Consider the following 13,819-nt stretch of genomic DNA (forward strand, 5'->3'; position numbering starts at 1 on the left):
CTCAATCCAGTTTAAATAAAGGGGGCTTACGTGGGCTAATTTCGTTTTTCTATCGGTACGCAAGGTATATTTCTGAGAATCGATAAATTACAAAATTCTTTGCTGGTGGTGCATAATTTTTTTGGTTAATTTTCGCTTTAAATAAATGAAATGGAGCATCATACATACGCCAAAAGTGGCTCGAAAACTTGTAAGTTGCACGATAATCATCCGAGTTCCCCCCGCGATTCTGATACACGCATTTTTTGGTTTTTTTCTGCATTTGTAGGGACCATAGAGCAGAAACGCAGCCTGGTGACGAAGTGCATAAATTCGGATTATTTATTCAAGTCTCCCTCGCTGCGGAGCGATCGGGCCTGGAAGTAAGTTTCTTGGCATTTATTATACTGGGTTTTTATCAGGGAAGGGAGTGGGGCGGATTTATACTCTTTACAGTGTACGAAATAAGCTGTGTCAAATGGAAAAAGTATTGAATGGTGCATGTGGGTGTGCGAAATATGCTTTTTATGGGTCAAATGTACGTAAATCTTACACTCGCATTGTATTAAACACTTTACAGGACTTTTAAGGAAACGGCCCAGATAGGTGATTTTAACGAGAATGAATTGCGCCAGCAATGGCAGGCCCTTGTGCATGACTATCGCGTGGAGAAGAAGGGCATCAGTACGCCAATCAACAGTCAGATCATCGCATCACTCAACAAGAAGTGGGAGTTTTTTGGTGAGATGCATAAATTCATGATGAAGAAGAATGACCATCATTCGTATGCGCAGAATGCGGAGAATGATCAGAAAGCGCAGTCGAAAATCGTTCCTCAAAATCCTAAAACACCGAAAAAGGTGGTGGAAGTCAGCCCATTTGATTTTTATCCTAAGACGGTGTCACCAAATAAACAGGAGCGTAAACAGGACAACTCCAAGGACGATGAGGGCGTGAAGGGTTTTGTGACCCCAACAAAGATTTATACGGAGAACGATGGAGAAGTAAACCAGGACGATATTCCGGCTCCTTCATTTCCAGGATGGGACGGAACGAAACTCCGGCAGCCACAATCAACAGAATACAATAATGCAGAAAATTTATCGGACGACTGCGCGGTGGAGGTCGTCTTCCCACCTGAACTTTATCCAAAACCCCCGAAAAAGGTGGTGGAGGTCGTACCATTTGTTCCTAATCCTAAGACACCGACAAAGGTGCCGAACATTAATACCGAGAACGATGGAGAAGTAAACCAGGACGATACTCCGACTCCACCAGAGTTGGAGAGAATGCAACTCTCGCAATCTGTCGAAAACAACAACCAAAACAACTCATGCTCTGTACAGCCCAAAGATAGTAAATCTCGCAAGCGTCCGGCTGGAAAGGAACTCAGCGAGAGGGATAAGTACTACAGGTACTATTCTAGCGTATGCCTACCTATCAATTGGTTAATAATAATCACCCTCCTTATTCCATTCTACAGACATCGCCGTCGCTACAATCGGAGTAAGGAGAAGCTTGTGAAGGCATTGGGCCAGGCTGTGATTGTCATTTTGAGGGAAGTCGCTCAACGTTTGGGTGCTCAGACGGAGATGCAGGATCTAGAAGAGCTATTTGCAAGCGACTCGGAGCCATCGCCGATTGACAGTTGTTATGATGAGGACTCTGATCAAGACTAAAAAAATACAGATATAGGGTACATGGTTGGGTAGTCTATAAGTAAGGAAGGATAGGAGCCCAAGGCAGATCCAAAGAACATGCCACTGAAAGAGGGTCCAGGTTTTTGTTATTCCCTTATATTCTGTTTGTATTTTTCTGTGTTAGTTCGCAGATGTTGCTCCCCGCAAAGGAGTGGGTGGAAAAGACTTATACAAAAGGCAAAGACTTTGTCTCATAATAACTAAGAACGATATCGAAATTTAAAAGCATTCTAATAGGAAAAGAAAAATACATACACTCTGTATCTATCAGTGCTGTTGATTAGGGGGCGGCGATTCGTTAAGAAAACGAAATGAAACTCAAGGAATAGATTTAATGTTACAAGAAAGAAGGAACAGAAAATGTAGAACGAAAGAAAATAAATACAGAATGCTGAATGCATAATAAACAACATCGAACATACATAAGTTGGAAATAACAACGAATTAAACAAATCTAAAAGAAATGCTAACCAAATACATATATGTATGTACACTGCAGAATAAGTAAACTACTATTCTGGGGCATTTCCTTTTGCAGGATTCGCTTGTGCGTCTCGATTTTCCTTCAATGTGGGGGCACGGACGTAAGCTCTGGATGCTTTGAGAAAAGAGTTACATATCATTGGCTATGTTAGGTTCACCCGGGACAAACTCGTACTCGCCCTCACCGCTGCAATGCAAATAGAATATGGCAGCGCCATATCTATATCTATGATTTATTTTCATTTTTAGGGGGATCGATTCATTTGATTGAAAAATTGATTTAATTTTGTTCTTATCATTTAGACTCTTGAATAGGTTAGGTTAGGTTAGGGCGGTAGCCGGGAGGGGGGGGGATAAGAGCCTCCCGCCCCCAAGCTCACTTGGACCTATAAAAGGTCCGTTGTGTTGCGACTCTTGAATAAGTTTAAAAATAATATTTTCCGCCACTTACCTCATTGGTATATTTTTAAAATGTGACGGTATATTTTGGTATATTTCGGAGGGTCCGACGGTATATTTTAACGATAAATCCGCGGTCACACTGCTACCATCTTTGCGTGAAAAATTTCTTGGGAAACACATACGATTTTCGTAAAAAATGGCTTCAAAAGTAAAGAAACAAAAAATTGAGACTGTGTCTGACGATGTAGTAATCCCTGACAATACTATAACCACCAAAAAACAGAAAAAAAATAAGGCTAAAGAATCTGACGCCGGCTATGGATCCGGAGAATTTTCATTGGACTGGAATGTGGACGACTACAGGACGGAATATGAGAGTGAGGAGCATTGGGAGTTGCGGCGCAGCTTTATGGTCGCCCACAAGGATCGCTTTGAAAAGGACCGCATGGTGTGCCTGGCTCAGACATTTGTCAATATGGAATTCCTCGGCTGCAAATACCCAAGCGAAACGATGCATCTGGTGGCGGAATTGTCCAAAGACATCGCTGAAGAGTTTAGACGGAAGCGTGACCAGCGTCTGAAGCGAACATTTGTCTCCGCATCGGATGCGGCGGAGCAGCGCGCCAAAGGTAGACGGAAGAATTAATTCGATTTGATGAGGCAGAGAATTATTTATATTACTAGTTGTTATATGAGCCAGAGACCACGCATTCTTCCTAATGAATAATTCCAAATAACAAATAGGGCGCAGTGGTTCAACAAAGCCAAATCAACGCCAGGATGAGCAGCGGGGTAGCACCAATCCATACAGTCGAGAACGTCAGTGTTTTGGCGGCGGAAAACCAATTGATCTCTTCGAGGGCCTACGTTTTGGCAGTCTCATACTATACCTAGCCGGCGGACGGAGTTGTTTGCGCAATTCGTGTACCATAAGCCAAATTAAGTACGAGGAGCGTCCGTGCAAAGAGCCCGAATCCACTGAAAAGACGAAATATTCCGAGATTCTTGTGAATAACGAGGCTATTGCAGTTGGCCAAGGTGAAACCCTCAAGGCGGCCAAGATTGCAGCATTTAAACAGGCATTGTTCCTGCTCCAAACACACTGCTACAGCATCAAGGTATTCAAAAGCATTACAAGATCGGCGTCAATTGACTTACAAATTCAAAATTATTCAGCTAAACGCCACCCGCCAAACCATCAAAGTCGAGAAGACTGTCAATGGTGTGAACATCAATGTGACGAAGGAGTCTGCAGATAGCCTGGGCGATCCCAAATTGGATGAAACCAACAAGGGCTACCGCATGATGCGTCTCATGGGCTGGACGGGCGGTGGCTTGGGACGCGAAAAGCAGGGACGCGAGGAACCCGTTGGGTATGTACTATTGAACAAATTCTTTGTGTGATCGACATTGTAAAACTTAACTTCATTTTTAGATATTTGCTGAAGAGCAATCGCACTGGCTTGGGTGGCTGTAACAAGCCGCATGTAAATCTTGCTGGCTATCGCAAAATGATTGAAAACTATGTCAAATCGGATGATATGCGCGATATGCAATTTGAGCCTACGTTCTCCAAGGAAGAGCGTGCCTCATTTCACAAGTAAGTGCCCACATCGATGGCATGATTTGGAAATCGTGCGCGTATTTGTAATTGGTAATTGAGGTACTTTGTTTTGTGGGGTCGGTTCTCATCTCTGCTCATAGTAGTCTTGTAATAACAATATATGGTTTAATCCTCAAGTCTGTTCCACCACCATTTAAAAATCACATCAATTGACTCCACTTTCAGGATTGCGAGTAAATACGGTTTACGTTCGGGTAGCTATGGCAATGGGGAATCTCGGCGTCTCCTAATCACGAAGAAAGTTGACCACAAGACGATACTCCAAGAAGTACTATCCCGCCGCAATACAAAATTCACTGAGCGCTATTTTGTTCAAGTCCCCATGCAGAAGGCCCACCTCTTTCCGGGCCACGTTGCTAGCTTGGATCTGGAGGGCATGGATGATTAAGAGATTAAGAAAATTTTGTTGAAGCTCAGCTCATTCTACTGCTATAATTTAAGACAATTCTCTCAATCATTTAGTTTTAATCTTAAAGATGTTAAAATATAAATCATATTTTCCCCGACTTCCGCCTGTGTTTACGTTTCGCTTTGAATGGCTGGCAGCCAGCTGATTCCCCTTCAAGAAGAAGAGACTGACTGCATGCGCTGCACTTTTCGTTGTTTGAAATAAATATCCATAAATGTGATGGGTAAATGTCCGCGATGCGATTGCGAAGCAACTGGACAGAATCGCCTGGTCACCGACAGCTGTGGCCACACCAAGTGTCGCCTCTGCCTGGTGGCCGATGTTTCCGATTGTCTGGAATGCACCAACAAAGAAACAGTCTCACCAAAGAAAATCTCAAATGCCAAGAGGACCGCAGACAAACGGATTACCATCACGGATCAGGGCTATCACTGCACCGTGTGCAAGAAGGATTTTCGCAGCCGCACCCAACAGTACTACCATCTTACCTGCGGCAACGACTTGCTCAAGAAGTTCTGCTGCAAGCAATGCAACCGCGTAAGTGGGTGGAGTTTTTGCCTTTCCAACTCCCGATTGTTATAATTGGATGATTCCTTTCCCCAATAGCGATTTGCCACCCACTCGCATTTAAAGTATCACCAGAACAATCACGTCAGCCTCTCAAAGTATTCCTGCAGCATTTGTGGCAAAAAGTTTAAGCAGCCAAACGTCCTGCAGCGTCACATGCGCATTCACAACAACGAGCAGCACGCCTGTGATCACTGCCACAAGGTTTTCCGCTGTCTGAGCACACTCAAGGATCATTTGGTGGCGCACACAGATCACGGCTTTGCATACAAATGCGAAACTTGTGCCAAACTCTTTCAGAACAAGGCCAATCTAAATCAGCATCGCCAGAAGCATGACCAGAACAGCTCTCGTCACAAGTGTAAAGTCTGTCAAAAGTCATTCCTGCGCCAGTCCACGCTCAGGTTGCATATGAAGCGTCACGCGTTGCGCGAGCGCCAACCCTGTCCACTCTGTGGCAAGAGCTACAACGACGCGGATGCATTGGCCCGCCATTTGCGGCAACACAAGACTGTTGAGCGCTATCGCTGCACCCAGTGCGATGTCACAGTCAATCGTCGGGATAACATGCATCGCCACCTTCGCTCCATGCATCCAGGTGTCTCATTTGAGAGCAGCGTGGAAATCATAACTCCACCGAGGGCACTCGAGCCAGAGACTGCAGAGGGTACACCAACGGAGAGTCTGCGGTACAACAGCGTGATCAAGAGCGTGGGCAATGTGGAGCCAGTTTTGCTGCCCCCACCCTTACCCGAAGTGCAGCTGGAACAGCAGCAAGCTCCAGTGATGACAACCGCCCCCAAGCCCCTGCCAGATGCAATGCAAAAGCAAAATGTAAAGCTCTACAGGAAGATCATCTTGGATCTGGACAACGAAGAGTACTCGAATGAGTTGACCATGGAGGAGGAGGTATCCACGGGTCAAGATGCTGCCGCAATGCAGGAGCAACGTCAGCAGCAGCGTGGCCCGGGCCACAGCAACTCCAATTTTAGCGAGATGCACTGGCGCAAGAATTTCAAATATTCGTATGAAAACGAACACACAAATTGATCGAATTCTAATGATATTCTAATTATGATGTTGCTGCCGCCGCTGCCCTTTTTGGCAGATGGCCCTTGATTTATTAGTGATTAGTTAAGTGCTGGGAAAGATGCCCACGAAACCGTCACCGTCATTTAGTTGGCCGCTCGCCATATTTCCGCGTGTGCCGCCGCCGCGCACCGACGTCAATGCCAAGATCGCTGGCTATCGGAAGAAAGGGAAGACAGTGCGAAAAGAGTATTCGAGTATTACCAAAAATCAGTATTCAATATGTTCGACGAGCAATCGGAACTCGAGTCGCTGCGTGAGATCTATTATCTAACGAATGGTGCTTCGGGCAGTTGGCGCAAGTTGCTTGCCTTTGGCGTTTCGCTGGAGCAGCAGCTGAAGCGGAAGCTGCTCTGGATATGGCCCACATCGGTGGACTTGGAGAATTACAATCACTTTCTGGCCAAGCACAACATCCAGCGCATTCTGAGCATTGGCTGCGGCAGTGGGCTCCTGGAATGGCTGATGGCTGCAGCTGCTGGCGAGCATAAAATCTCCATGCATGGCCTGGAAGTCGATCGCAATTGGTGGCAGAGCAAGTATTCCGTGCGCAGCTTCATTCCTCTGAACTATGTGGAAGATGCAGCCAATCCAAGCCAACTGAACTCGGGTTTCTTGAGCAACTGCTGCAACGATTCTCCACCATGTGCGATGTTATTTTGTTACTTTAACAATCGTCGGGCTTTCCTTAACTACCTGCGAATATATCGTGGCAAGTGGCTGATATTAATAGGGCCACAGCCAGCCGTTGGCATACATACAGATCCGAATCCCATTCAGCCGCAGCTTCCCACCGATGTGTGGATTCTGCGGGAACGCCTCGACTGGACTGACCGGAATGTCGTGGCGTTCTATGAAAAAATAGCCTAATCTAGTTTATAGTAACTTTAATTGTAAACAAAATAAAACACCGCCCTTTAATACTCTAGCTCCTGTTCACTTCTATGTGGAATTTACAGGCCGGTATGCTCTGCACCTCGGCGGTGACGGTGCTGTTGATGCCCAGATTGCTGAGGGCTCCACGCACCAGGCCACAGGTGAAGGCCACAAACTTGGGCGCGTGTTCCAGCTGCTTGGTGCCCGGCGAGATGCGAGTTAAGAAGCGGAATGCCTTGTCCTGCACCACATACATGCCGTGATTGTTCGTCCGCAAGTTGTCTACCTGTTTCTTGTAGATGAGGGTCCAGAAATCGGTACAGATGAATTTCATGGTATCCAGCTCATCCTTGAATCGGGCAACCTCGCGCGTAAGACGCTCTATCAAACGATATCCCGTGGTGAAGCCAATGTACTCCAATGTTGCCAGGTCGTGCTCCTGGGAGGCGGAAGAAAGTTAAGAAATGATATTTCAATTGGGTTTTCACCCACCTTGTTGCTATCTAGACAATAGTTGACTATCTCGGCGTGCAGGCAGTCAAACAGAATTTCCTCCGACATTTTATGAATAAACAAATTTTTAACTAATTTTCTTCAGATTTGTTTGCAGTTGAAGGTGGAACAGCTGATGTCGACGTTAACATGGGAATGAAAATTAAGACTGTGTTGACAGTCTTGCTTTATAGCCAAATTTAGCCGTAAAATTTACCGGAACTGCGTACAAATATTATGTACAATAATTAAGGGTTAGAGAAAGAGATATAGAATAAATAAGGGTAGGAGAGAACAAAACATTAAATTCGTTAAAATTATTAGCATTCAGCTATCATTTGATAGCCTAGCTCTTTTTGGGCAAAGTTGGCATCACTGTGCGTTGTGTGGGTGGGAGAGCCACAACAAAAAAAATGTATACAAACCGCCGCAAACAGTAAATTTCCATTAAAAAGTGAATTAAAGCTCGCAAAAATATCAATTGAAACATGAAAACGATGAGCGTCGGTCTTCTCGGCCAGAGCACCGCGCTCCACAGCATGGTATGCCAGTCGATATTGGTTTTAATCTGCCTGGTCTGCTACGGGTGCGGCGGACTGAGTGGAGCCGAGTTCGTCTTTGATGATACGGTGGCGATTGTGAAGAATAAGGATGTGAATGCTCTGCCCACCAACTGGACGGCCATCTTCACGCACGACTTTTGGGGCGCCTCGTTGCTCAGCTCCGATTCGCACAAATCCTTCCGACCACTGACCACGCTGATGTTCCACTGCGAATACGCACTCCTGGGCCTGACGGCGGCACACATGAAGTTCTTGAATCTCCTGCTGCACTGTGTGAATACGCTGCTGATGTGGCGACTGGTCCGATCGCTCTATGTGGTTGAAATCAACGGCGAGCGGTGGGCCATCATTTCGGCAGCTCTGTTTGCCGCCCATCCAATCCACACGGAGGCAGTGTCAGGGATTGTTGGCCGGGCAGAGCTTATGTTCGGAATGATCCATCTCCTTTGCCTGCTGCTGACGGTGGCCAATACCGGGAAGCACAGTCCCCACAGCATTTGCCTGATACTCACCCTCACGGCGGTCGGGATGTTGTTCAAGGAGTCGGCCGTGACCATACCCATGTCCTGTGTGCTGATGGACTACTTTCAGAACGGGTTCTACCACCTGTCGCTCAAGGATCAGGGCAGGATATTGCGTACGCGCATCAGCTACATTGTCTACATCCTTGGGACATCGGCCCTGCTGACGGCTCGTCTCTGGTGGCAGAACTTTGAGTCGCCCAAGTTCAAGGAAGTGGACAATCCCATTGCCCACAACGACCACATCCTCACGCGCGTGCTCTCGCAGCAGTATCTGCTGGTCATGAACCTTTGGCTGATGCTGTGCCCCCACTGGCTGTGCTACGACTGGGCCCTGGGCTGTGTGAAGCTGGTGACCAGCATCTGGGATCTGCGGCTGCAGGGCGTGATTGGGTTCTACTCCATCCTGCTGACGGCCTTGATGAACTTTCGCCGCCTGCCCGGCATGATGCTTGGCCTGGGCCTGATGATCATTCCATTTCTACCCGCCTCGGGGATAATTCGCGTGGGCTTTGTTATAGCCGAGAGGACGCTGTACGTGCCCTCGATCGGCTTCTGCTTGCTGTCCATCTATGGATTCCTCCATTGGTACGACTACAACAGCCACAAGCCATTTTGGCGCACTGTCATGCAGACACTTCTGATGCTCCTCTTTGCCGTGATGATGGTGCGGACACGTCAGCGAGCAACCGACTGGCTCAACGAGGATCAGTTGTTCAAGTCCGCGTTGGAGGTGTGCCCCGACAACGCCAAGGTGCACTACAACATCGCTCGCCTGGCCACGGACACGGGCAACAATACCAAGGCCTTTCAGCACTATCACTATGCCATTGAATTGTATCCCGAGTACGAGGCAGCTCTGATGAACCTGGGCAATCTCTACCGGGAGCACGGACAGCTGCAGACGGCTGAAAAGTATATTCGCATGGCCCTGCAGGTCTTTCCCGCATTCCCCGCCGCCTGGATGAATCTGGGCATTGTCCAATCGGCCCAAAGGAAGTACGACCAGGCAAGGACCAGCTACGAGAAGGCTCTCAAGTATAGATCGAACTTTGCCGTGTGCTATTACAACATTGGGAATCTGTACTTGGAGCAGAAGCTCTATGCCGAAGCGTTGCATCATTGGCAGCACGCCGTGACGCTGAATCCTCGGCAGCCAAAGGCCTGGGCCAACATTTTAACCATGCTCGACAATCGTTCGCTGTATGACGATGCTCTGCGCATCTCGGATCAGGCTCTGCGGCATTTGCCCAACGAGATGAGCATCCTGTTCATACGCGCCAATGTCTTGGGCAAGCTGAAGCATTATGTCGAGGCAGAGACGCTCTATAAGCGTGTGATTCAGCTGGATCCACACAATATGCTGTACTACTCGAATCTGGGTGTGCTCTATCATCGATGGGACAAGGTGCAGGAGGCCATTGAGGCGTATCGTACGGCGATCAGCATCAACGGCGCAAGGGCAACGACCGCACGAGAGAATCTGTCCAAGCTGCTGAAGCGGCTAGAGCGAGAGGCCCAGGTAACCGAAAGGTAAATTTTTAGCAAGAAAATACTTTAACACTGAGCAGGAACTGCGGTTGTGTGGTTCTTTCAGAGACAACTAGTCCCAGAAGCAGATTAGATCCTAGGATTAAGGTCACCAGAGATACTCATAGTATAGTTAGAGGCAATGCAATGCAAAAGTACTTATTCCACCCGCATATCAATTGTACACAGTATTTATATATATTTGATGTATATTTAGGATAATTTATTTATTTATTTCCGTGAGGATATATACACTTATTCTTTTTTAAAACAATAATGATGGATGGGACACTTACATGGTATATAATTTAACTAATTTCTAGAACGTAAGGATCTAACCAGGAAATATGTGTGTAATCTAAGAAAACTATTCAATTCCATTCGTGATTAAACATAATAATACCGCGAATTACATGTATAAATATAAGAATATAAATAAAGACAAGCACCGCACACATATCATATGGTACACAGATCGGTTTGGGCTGCTATAACACATGGAAAAAGCTTGGAACATTTGGCAGAGAACTGCGAGACAATGCAAAAGAGAGATTAAAGTGTGGACAAGCACTAGATACTACAGATATATTATATGTGTGTATGCGTACAATGTATAACAAAAAAAAGTCTTTGTGTTTGAGATACCGGGGGGCTTCTGTTGGGTTTTTCTAGGCAAACGAGCAATAGCAAACAAATATTGAATAAATAACACAGAACACGACCTACAGCAGCACAAACTCTTCGCTTTCGCTATCATCCTGGTCTTGGTCAAAGTGTCCATGATGTGGCGGCAAGAGCTGGGCACCGGCATTCAGCTCTTGTGTCAAAGCTGCCACCTGCTTTATGAGCGGTTTGTATAGCGAATCGCTCATCTCGTCGCGTTCATGGTCCATGCAACGGCCGCGGGAGAACGAAAAAAGCGGATAGTTCATTTCCATGGGCTGTTCGGTCTGTTCCGACGCCTGCTGCTGCTGGTGCTGGCTGCCAGTCATCTTATCCACAGTGGCCCCTGAGGCACAGCGCATGGGATGCAGATACTGCAAAGGCGTACAAATATTGATAGAGGGAACTGATAGTGGGATGGCATGGGAATGCTTACCAATTGCACGCTCTCCATGAAGCTGTCAAAATCCGTTTTGGTGGCACAGTAGAAGCCAATGCAGCAACTGGGATCCATTTTGCTGACCTTCAGCTTGCGCGCCGACTTGCAGTGGAAGGAATGCAACGAAAAGTGCTCCTGATTGATGTCCACCATCTCCTGGCAGTAGTGCGGGTCCAGATGGATGAGTCTGTCCTCCTGGAAACCCACAAAGTACAGCGAATGCTTGGGCTTGCCCCCAATGATGCCCAGACAGTGTTCGGTGCTCAGCAGCAGCTTCAGGCAGTGGGCGTAAACAGGATTCAGCTTATCGCTGCCCAGGCGCAAGGGTATGAGCACAATCAAAGATTTCCAGTGCTGCTGATGTGACTCCTGCTTGGTTGGCGCCTCCGCCTGCGGTCGCTTGGCTTGCTGCCAAGGCACATGGGGTTTGGGGGCTGGTTCCGGAATGCTACACTGATCCTCAATGTCTTGCATGTAGACTGAAAGGCAGATAGATAGATAGATACGCTTATCAAATGAATGTGACGCTATCTGGCAGGCAGCCCCCTCCATGAGTAATGACAATTAGTCACGGAGGGTTTTCCGTATCTATTTGTCGATGGCTGCTATCTATTCAGCTTTAAATTTGTTGCCTGTCTCTGATACTCACTCGTGCAATCCTTGGCCACATAAACGCTGATATTGTCAAAGTCTGCATTCTCCTGAGCGGCGTGTTCCAAGGCGTGTCTATAATAAAGTCCAAAATACCATGCCATAAACATTATAGATCGATTTATGGCACTGCACTCACTTTAGCAAATAGGAGACGGAGGCAGGACCGTACCAGTCGCCTGGCTTTTTGCCCAAAGTTTCGCCTAGTCGCACCAGCGCGTGTATGGAGAAGGGGCTGCTCTTTGAGGAGCTATCCCCGAACCATTTGATGATCTTCTTATGCATATTATCCTCGTATGTGGAATGCAGCTGCGAGTCCGAATCATAGCGCCAGCCTTTGGGTAAAAGAAATCCATTTAGAATTAATTTAAAGAGTGATTTGCCATCCACTTACTGCGCCCCAAAAAGTGACAGATGAGACCCTGAGCCAACAGCATTTGGCCGCTGCGCAGCATGCAGCCCCATCCACAGTCCGAAGTGTAGTTGGAGCCATTCATGATGGGAAACTCACGGCGATAGGTCATCCAAACGCGGCTGTAAAAGTCGCGGCGAAAGCCCTCGATGCCCTCCTCCCAGGGCTGTTCTCCCACCTGATTCTCGACCGCATCCATGCCCAGCTCCTGGGGCACAACAATCTCATCGATTTGCTGTGGATTTAGTGAGGGATACAGGGACGAGGAGGCGGTGGTCGAGCTGGCTGGTATGCTATCGAAGGCGGATGTGGCATGGTCGGGCGTTGAGTCAGCACCGCTGGGAAGTTCTGTGGTCGAGCTCTCCATGCTGACGGGTGGCGTGAATCGTCGATGATAGCACCGTCCGAGGAGCCACACCGGCTGCTCCTTGGAGAAGCTCGTTTGCCTAATCTTGCCACTCCATCCGTACTTGACATTGTGCCACATGGCCACCAGCTTGGACTCCATGCCCTTTGTTGGCGTACGATTGGCGGCCAGGTCGGGGTCTTCGCTATGGTGGTGGTGCTGCTGCTGCTGCTCCACGTGACCGCAGCTTGAATTGTTGCCGCCGCTATATAGCTGACTGAAGGCATTCATGAAACGTGATGACGTCGATATTTTACGCTGAGGTGTCGCTGTCGCAGCACTTTCCGCTTTCAGGTTCAAGTTCGCACTCGATGTGCTCACGGGGGAAGGCGATGGAGCACGGGGCACGGCGAACACGGTGCGTGGAATCGTTTGTATGGGCGCTGCCTGCTCCTCTTCGATGGCACCATCCTCCACAAGTGGCAGTGAAGGCACATCCTGTCTGCAACGTCCGCCCTCGACAATGGCTCCTTCCCCGGCATCGAAGAGCATCAGCTTGTCCTCCGTCAACTTGGACAGCAGGCCGTCATAGTTCATCTGCAGCGGTGTCGTCGGGGGGGATATGAAAACAAAATCAGATTTGGATGAACTACGTCGCTTTGTTCGCAGTTTCGAAAACTTGAAGAACTGGGGCATGGCAATGGCAATTGCGAGCCACTGGCTGGCCCTGACTGAACTGAACTGCCGATAGCACGGCCTAGCGTCCGGGGCGTGCTAATTACAAATGTTTACTCACTGTTTATTTGTTGACAGATAAAGATAAAGGTAAACTACACACGAAAAATTGCTTCTTGTTTTCCTTATTCTTATTCGCGATAAGTACATAGTAGTGTTGTTGTTTTTCCGGAACAGGTTGGCAGTTCGCGAATTGAATTGCGGCAGCGCTGCCAGATAGTGGCTTTTGGCTAGGCGAATTATTTCAGGCATATGCGAATATAGAAATTGTTTGATTGTTAATTACATTAATTGCGTACTAACGATTTGCTGAGATATAATGTAAGTATATATTTTGT

General features: G+C 47.5%; 7 protein-coding genes and 1 long non-coding RNA gene across 10 annotated transcripts; 5 read left to right on the plus strand and 3 right to left on the minus strand.

The window, feature by feature from the left end:
* The first annotated feature begins 74 nt into the window (after positions 1-74).
* LOC108156398 lies at positions 75-2,089 on the plus strand. Its single transcript, XM_017287835.2, has 4 exons — positions 75-190; positions 269-362; positions 560-1,393; positions 1,463-2,089. The coding sequence occupies exons 1-4, from the start codon at positions 151-153 to the stop codon at positions 1,656-1,658; spliced, it is 1,164 nt and encodes a 387-aa protein (XP_017143324.1). The 5' UTR covers positions 75-150; the 3' UTR covers positions 1,659-2,089.
* Positions 1,519-2,498, minus strand: LOC117187452. Its single transcript, XR_004472131.1, has 2 exons — positions 2,338-2,498; positions 1,519-2,277 (listed from the first exon to the last, which is right to left on the minus strand). It is a non-coding gene; the product is annotated as an uncharacterized LOC117187452 (long non-coding RNA).
* Positions 2,499-2,694: 196 nt separating this feature from the next.
* LOC108155126 (NF-kappa-B-repressing factor) lies at positions 2,695-4,694 on the plus strand. Of its 2 annotated transcripts, XM_017285769.2 has the most exons (6): positions 2,695-2,772; positions 2,848-3,193; positions 3,309-3,682; positions 3,741-3,937; positions 4,000-4,164; positions 4,354-4,694. In XM_017285769.2, the coding sequence occupies exons 1-6, from the start codon at positions 2,761-2,763 to the stop codon at positions 4,574-4,576; spliced, it is 1,317 nt and encodes a 438-aa protein (XP_017141258.1). In that variant the 5' UTR covers positions 2,695-2,760; the 3' UTR covers positions 4,577-4,694. The 2 variants fall into 2 exon arrangements, with proteins under 2 accessions (XP_017141258.1, XP_017141257.1); XM_017285768.2 differs by having other exon boundaries at positions 2,703-3,193.
* A 44-nt stretch (positions 4,695-4,738) lies between these two features.
* LOC108155127 (zinc finger protein 28) lies at positions 4,739-6,239 on the plus strand. The gene is made up of 2 exons (XM_017285770.2): positions 4,739-5,134; positions 5,204-6,239. Exons 1-2 carry the CDS (start codon positions 4,817-4,819, stop codon positions 6,212-6,214), a joined length of 1,329 nt encoding a protein of 442 aa, XP_017141259.1. The 5' UTR covers positions 4,739-4,816; the 3' UTR covers positions 6,215-6,239.
* Positions 6,240-6,452: 213 nt separating this feature from the next.
* LOC108155128 lies at positions 6,453-7,181 on the plus strand. Its single transcript, XM_017285772.2, has one exon. It carries the CDS (start codon positions 6,476-6,478, stop codon positions 7,121-7,123), a length of 648 nt encoding a protein of 215 aa, XP_017141261.1. The 5' UTR covers positions 6,453-6,475; the 3' UTR covers positions 7,124-7,181.
* On the minus strand, positions 7,124-7,795 carry LOC108155129 (trafficking protein particle complex subunit 6b). The gene is made up of 2 exons (XM_017285773.2): positions 7,622-7,795; positions 7,124-7,568 (listed from the first exon to the last, which is right to left on the minus strand). Exons 1-2 carry the CDS (start codon positions 7,688-7,690, stop codon positions 7,179-7,181), a joined length of 459 nt encoding a protein of 152 aa, XP_017141262.1. The 5' UTR covers positions 7,691-7,795; the 3' UTR covers positions 7,124-7,178.
* A 195-nt stretch (positions 7,796-7,990) lies between these two features.
* On the plus strand, positions 7,991-10,692 carry LOC108155120 (protein O-mannosyl-transferase TMTC4). The gene has a single exon (XM_017285762.2). The coding sequence runs from the start codon at positions 8,110-8,112 to the stop codon at positions 10,240-10,242; it is 2,133 nt and encodes a 710-aa protein (XP_017141251.2). The 5' UTR covers positions 7,991-8,109; the 3' UTR covers positions 10,243-10,692.
* A 178-nt stretch (positions 10,693-10,870) lies between these two features.
* On the minus strand, positions 10,871-13,656 carry LOC108155121 (cysteine protease ATG4C). 2 transcript variants are annotated; one of them, XM_017285763.2, is made up of 6 exons: positions 13,543-13,656; positions 12,383-13,343; positions 12,128-12,323; positions 11,987-12,063; positions 11,335-11,816; positions 10,871-11,272 (listed from the first exon to the last, which is right to left on the minus strand). In XM_017285763.2, exons 2-6 carry the CDS (start codon positions 13,341-13,343, stop codon positions 10,958-10,960), a joined length of 2,031 nt encoding a protein of 676 aa, XP_017141252.1. In that variant the 5' UTR covers positions 13,543-13,656; the 3' UTR covers positions 10,871-10,957. The 2 variants fall into 2 exon arrangements, with proteins under 2 accessions (XP_017141252.1, XP_033245624.1); XM_033389733.1 differs by lacking the exon at positions 13,543-13,656 and having other exon boundaries at positions 12,383-13,494.
* Between the last annotated feature and the right edge of the window lie 163 nt (positions 13,657-13,819).

This window comes from Drosophila miranda, chromosome 2 (genome assembly GCF_003369915.1).
Source record: "Drosophila miranda strain MSH22 chromosome 2, D.miranda_PacBio2.1, whole genome shotgun sequence".
In the NCBI taxonomy this organism is placed as follows: domain Eukaryota; kingdom Metazoa; phylum Arthropoda; class Insecta; order Diptera; family Drosophilidae; genus Drosophila; species Drosophila miranda.

Coding starts and splice junctions, on each gene's coding strand:
- LOC108156398 (XM_017287835.2), top strand. CDS start 151: ATGGAGCATCATACATACGCCAAAAGTGGCTCGAAAACTT. Junction 191..268: donor CAAAAGTGGCTCGAAAACTT/GTAAGTTGCACG, acceptor CTGCATTTGTAG/GGACCATAGAGCAGAAACGC. Junction 1,394..1,462: donor GAGAGGGATAAGTACTACAG/GTACTATTCTAG, acceptor TCCATTCTACAG/ACATCGCCGTCGCTACAATC.
- LOC108155126 (XM_017285768.2), top strand. CDS start 2,761: ATGGCTTCAAAAGTAAAGAAACAAAAAATTGAGACTGTGTCTGACGAT. Junction 3,683..3,740: donor CACACTGCTACAGCATCAAG/GTATTCAAAAGC, acceptor AAAATTATTCAG/CTAAACGCCACCCGCCAAAC. Junction 3,938..3,999: donor GGACGCGAGGAACCCGTTGG/GTATGTACTATT, acceptor CTTCATTTTTAG/ATATTTGCTGAAGAGCAATC.
- LOC108155127 (XM_017285770.2), top strand. CDS start 4,817: ATGGGTAAATGTCCGCGATGCGATTGCGAAGCAACTGGACAGAATCGC. Junction 5,135..5,203: donor GCTGCAAGCAATGCAACCGC/GTAAGTGGGTGG, acceptor TTTCCCCAATAG/CGATTTGCCACCCACTCGCA.
- LOC108155128 (XM_017285772.2), top strand. CDS start 6,476: ATGTTCGACGAGCAATCGGAACTCGAGTCGCTGCGTGAGATCTATTAT.
- LOC108155129 (XM_017285773.2), bottom strand. CDS start 7,690: ATGTCGGAGGAAATTCTGTTTGACTGCCTGCACGCCGAGATAGTCAAC. Junction 7,569..7,621: donor ATTGTCTAGATAGCAACAAG/GTGGGTGAAAAC, acceptor TCCGCCTCCCAG/GAGCACGACCTGGCAACATT.
- LOC108155120 (XM_017285762.2), top strand. CDS start 8,110: ATGAAAACGATGAGCGTCGGTCTTCTCGGCCAGAGCACCGCGCTCCAC.
- LOC108155121 (XM_033389733.1), bottom strand. CDS start 13,442: ATGCCCCAGTTCTTCAAGTTTTCGAAACTGCGAACAAAGCGACGTAGT. Junction 12,324..12,382: donor CTGTCACTTTTTGGGGCGCA/GTAAGTGGATGG, acceptor TTTTACCCAAAG/GCTGGCGCTATGATTCGGAC. Junction 11,817..11,986: donor TGTGGCCAAGGATTGCACGA/GTGAGTATCAGA, acceptor TCTGCCTTTCAG/TCTACATGCAAGACATTGAG.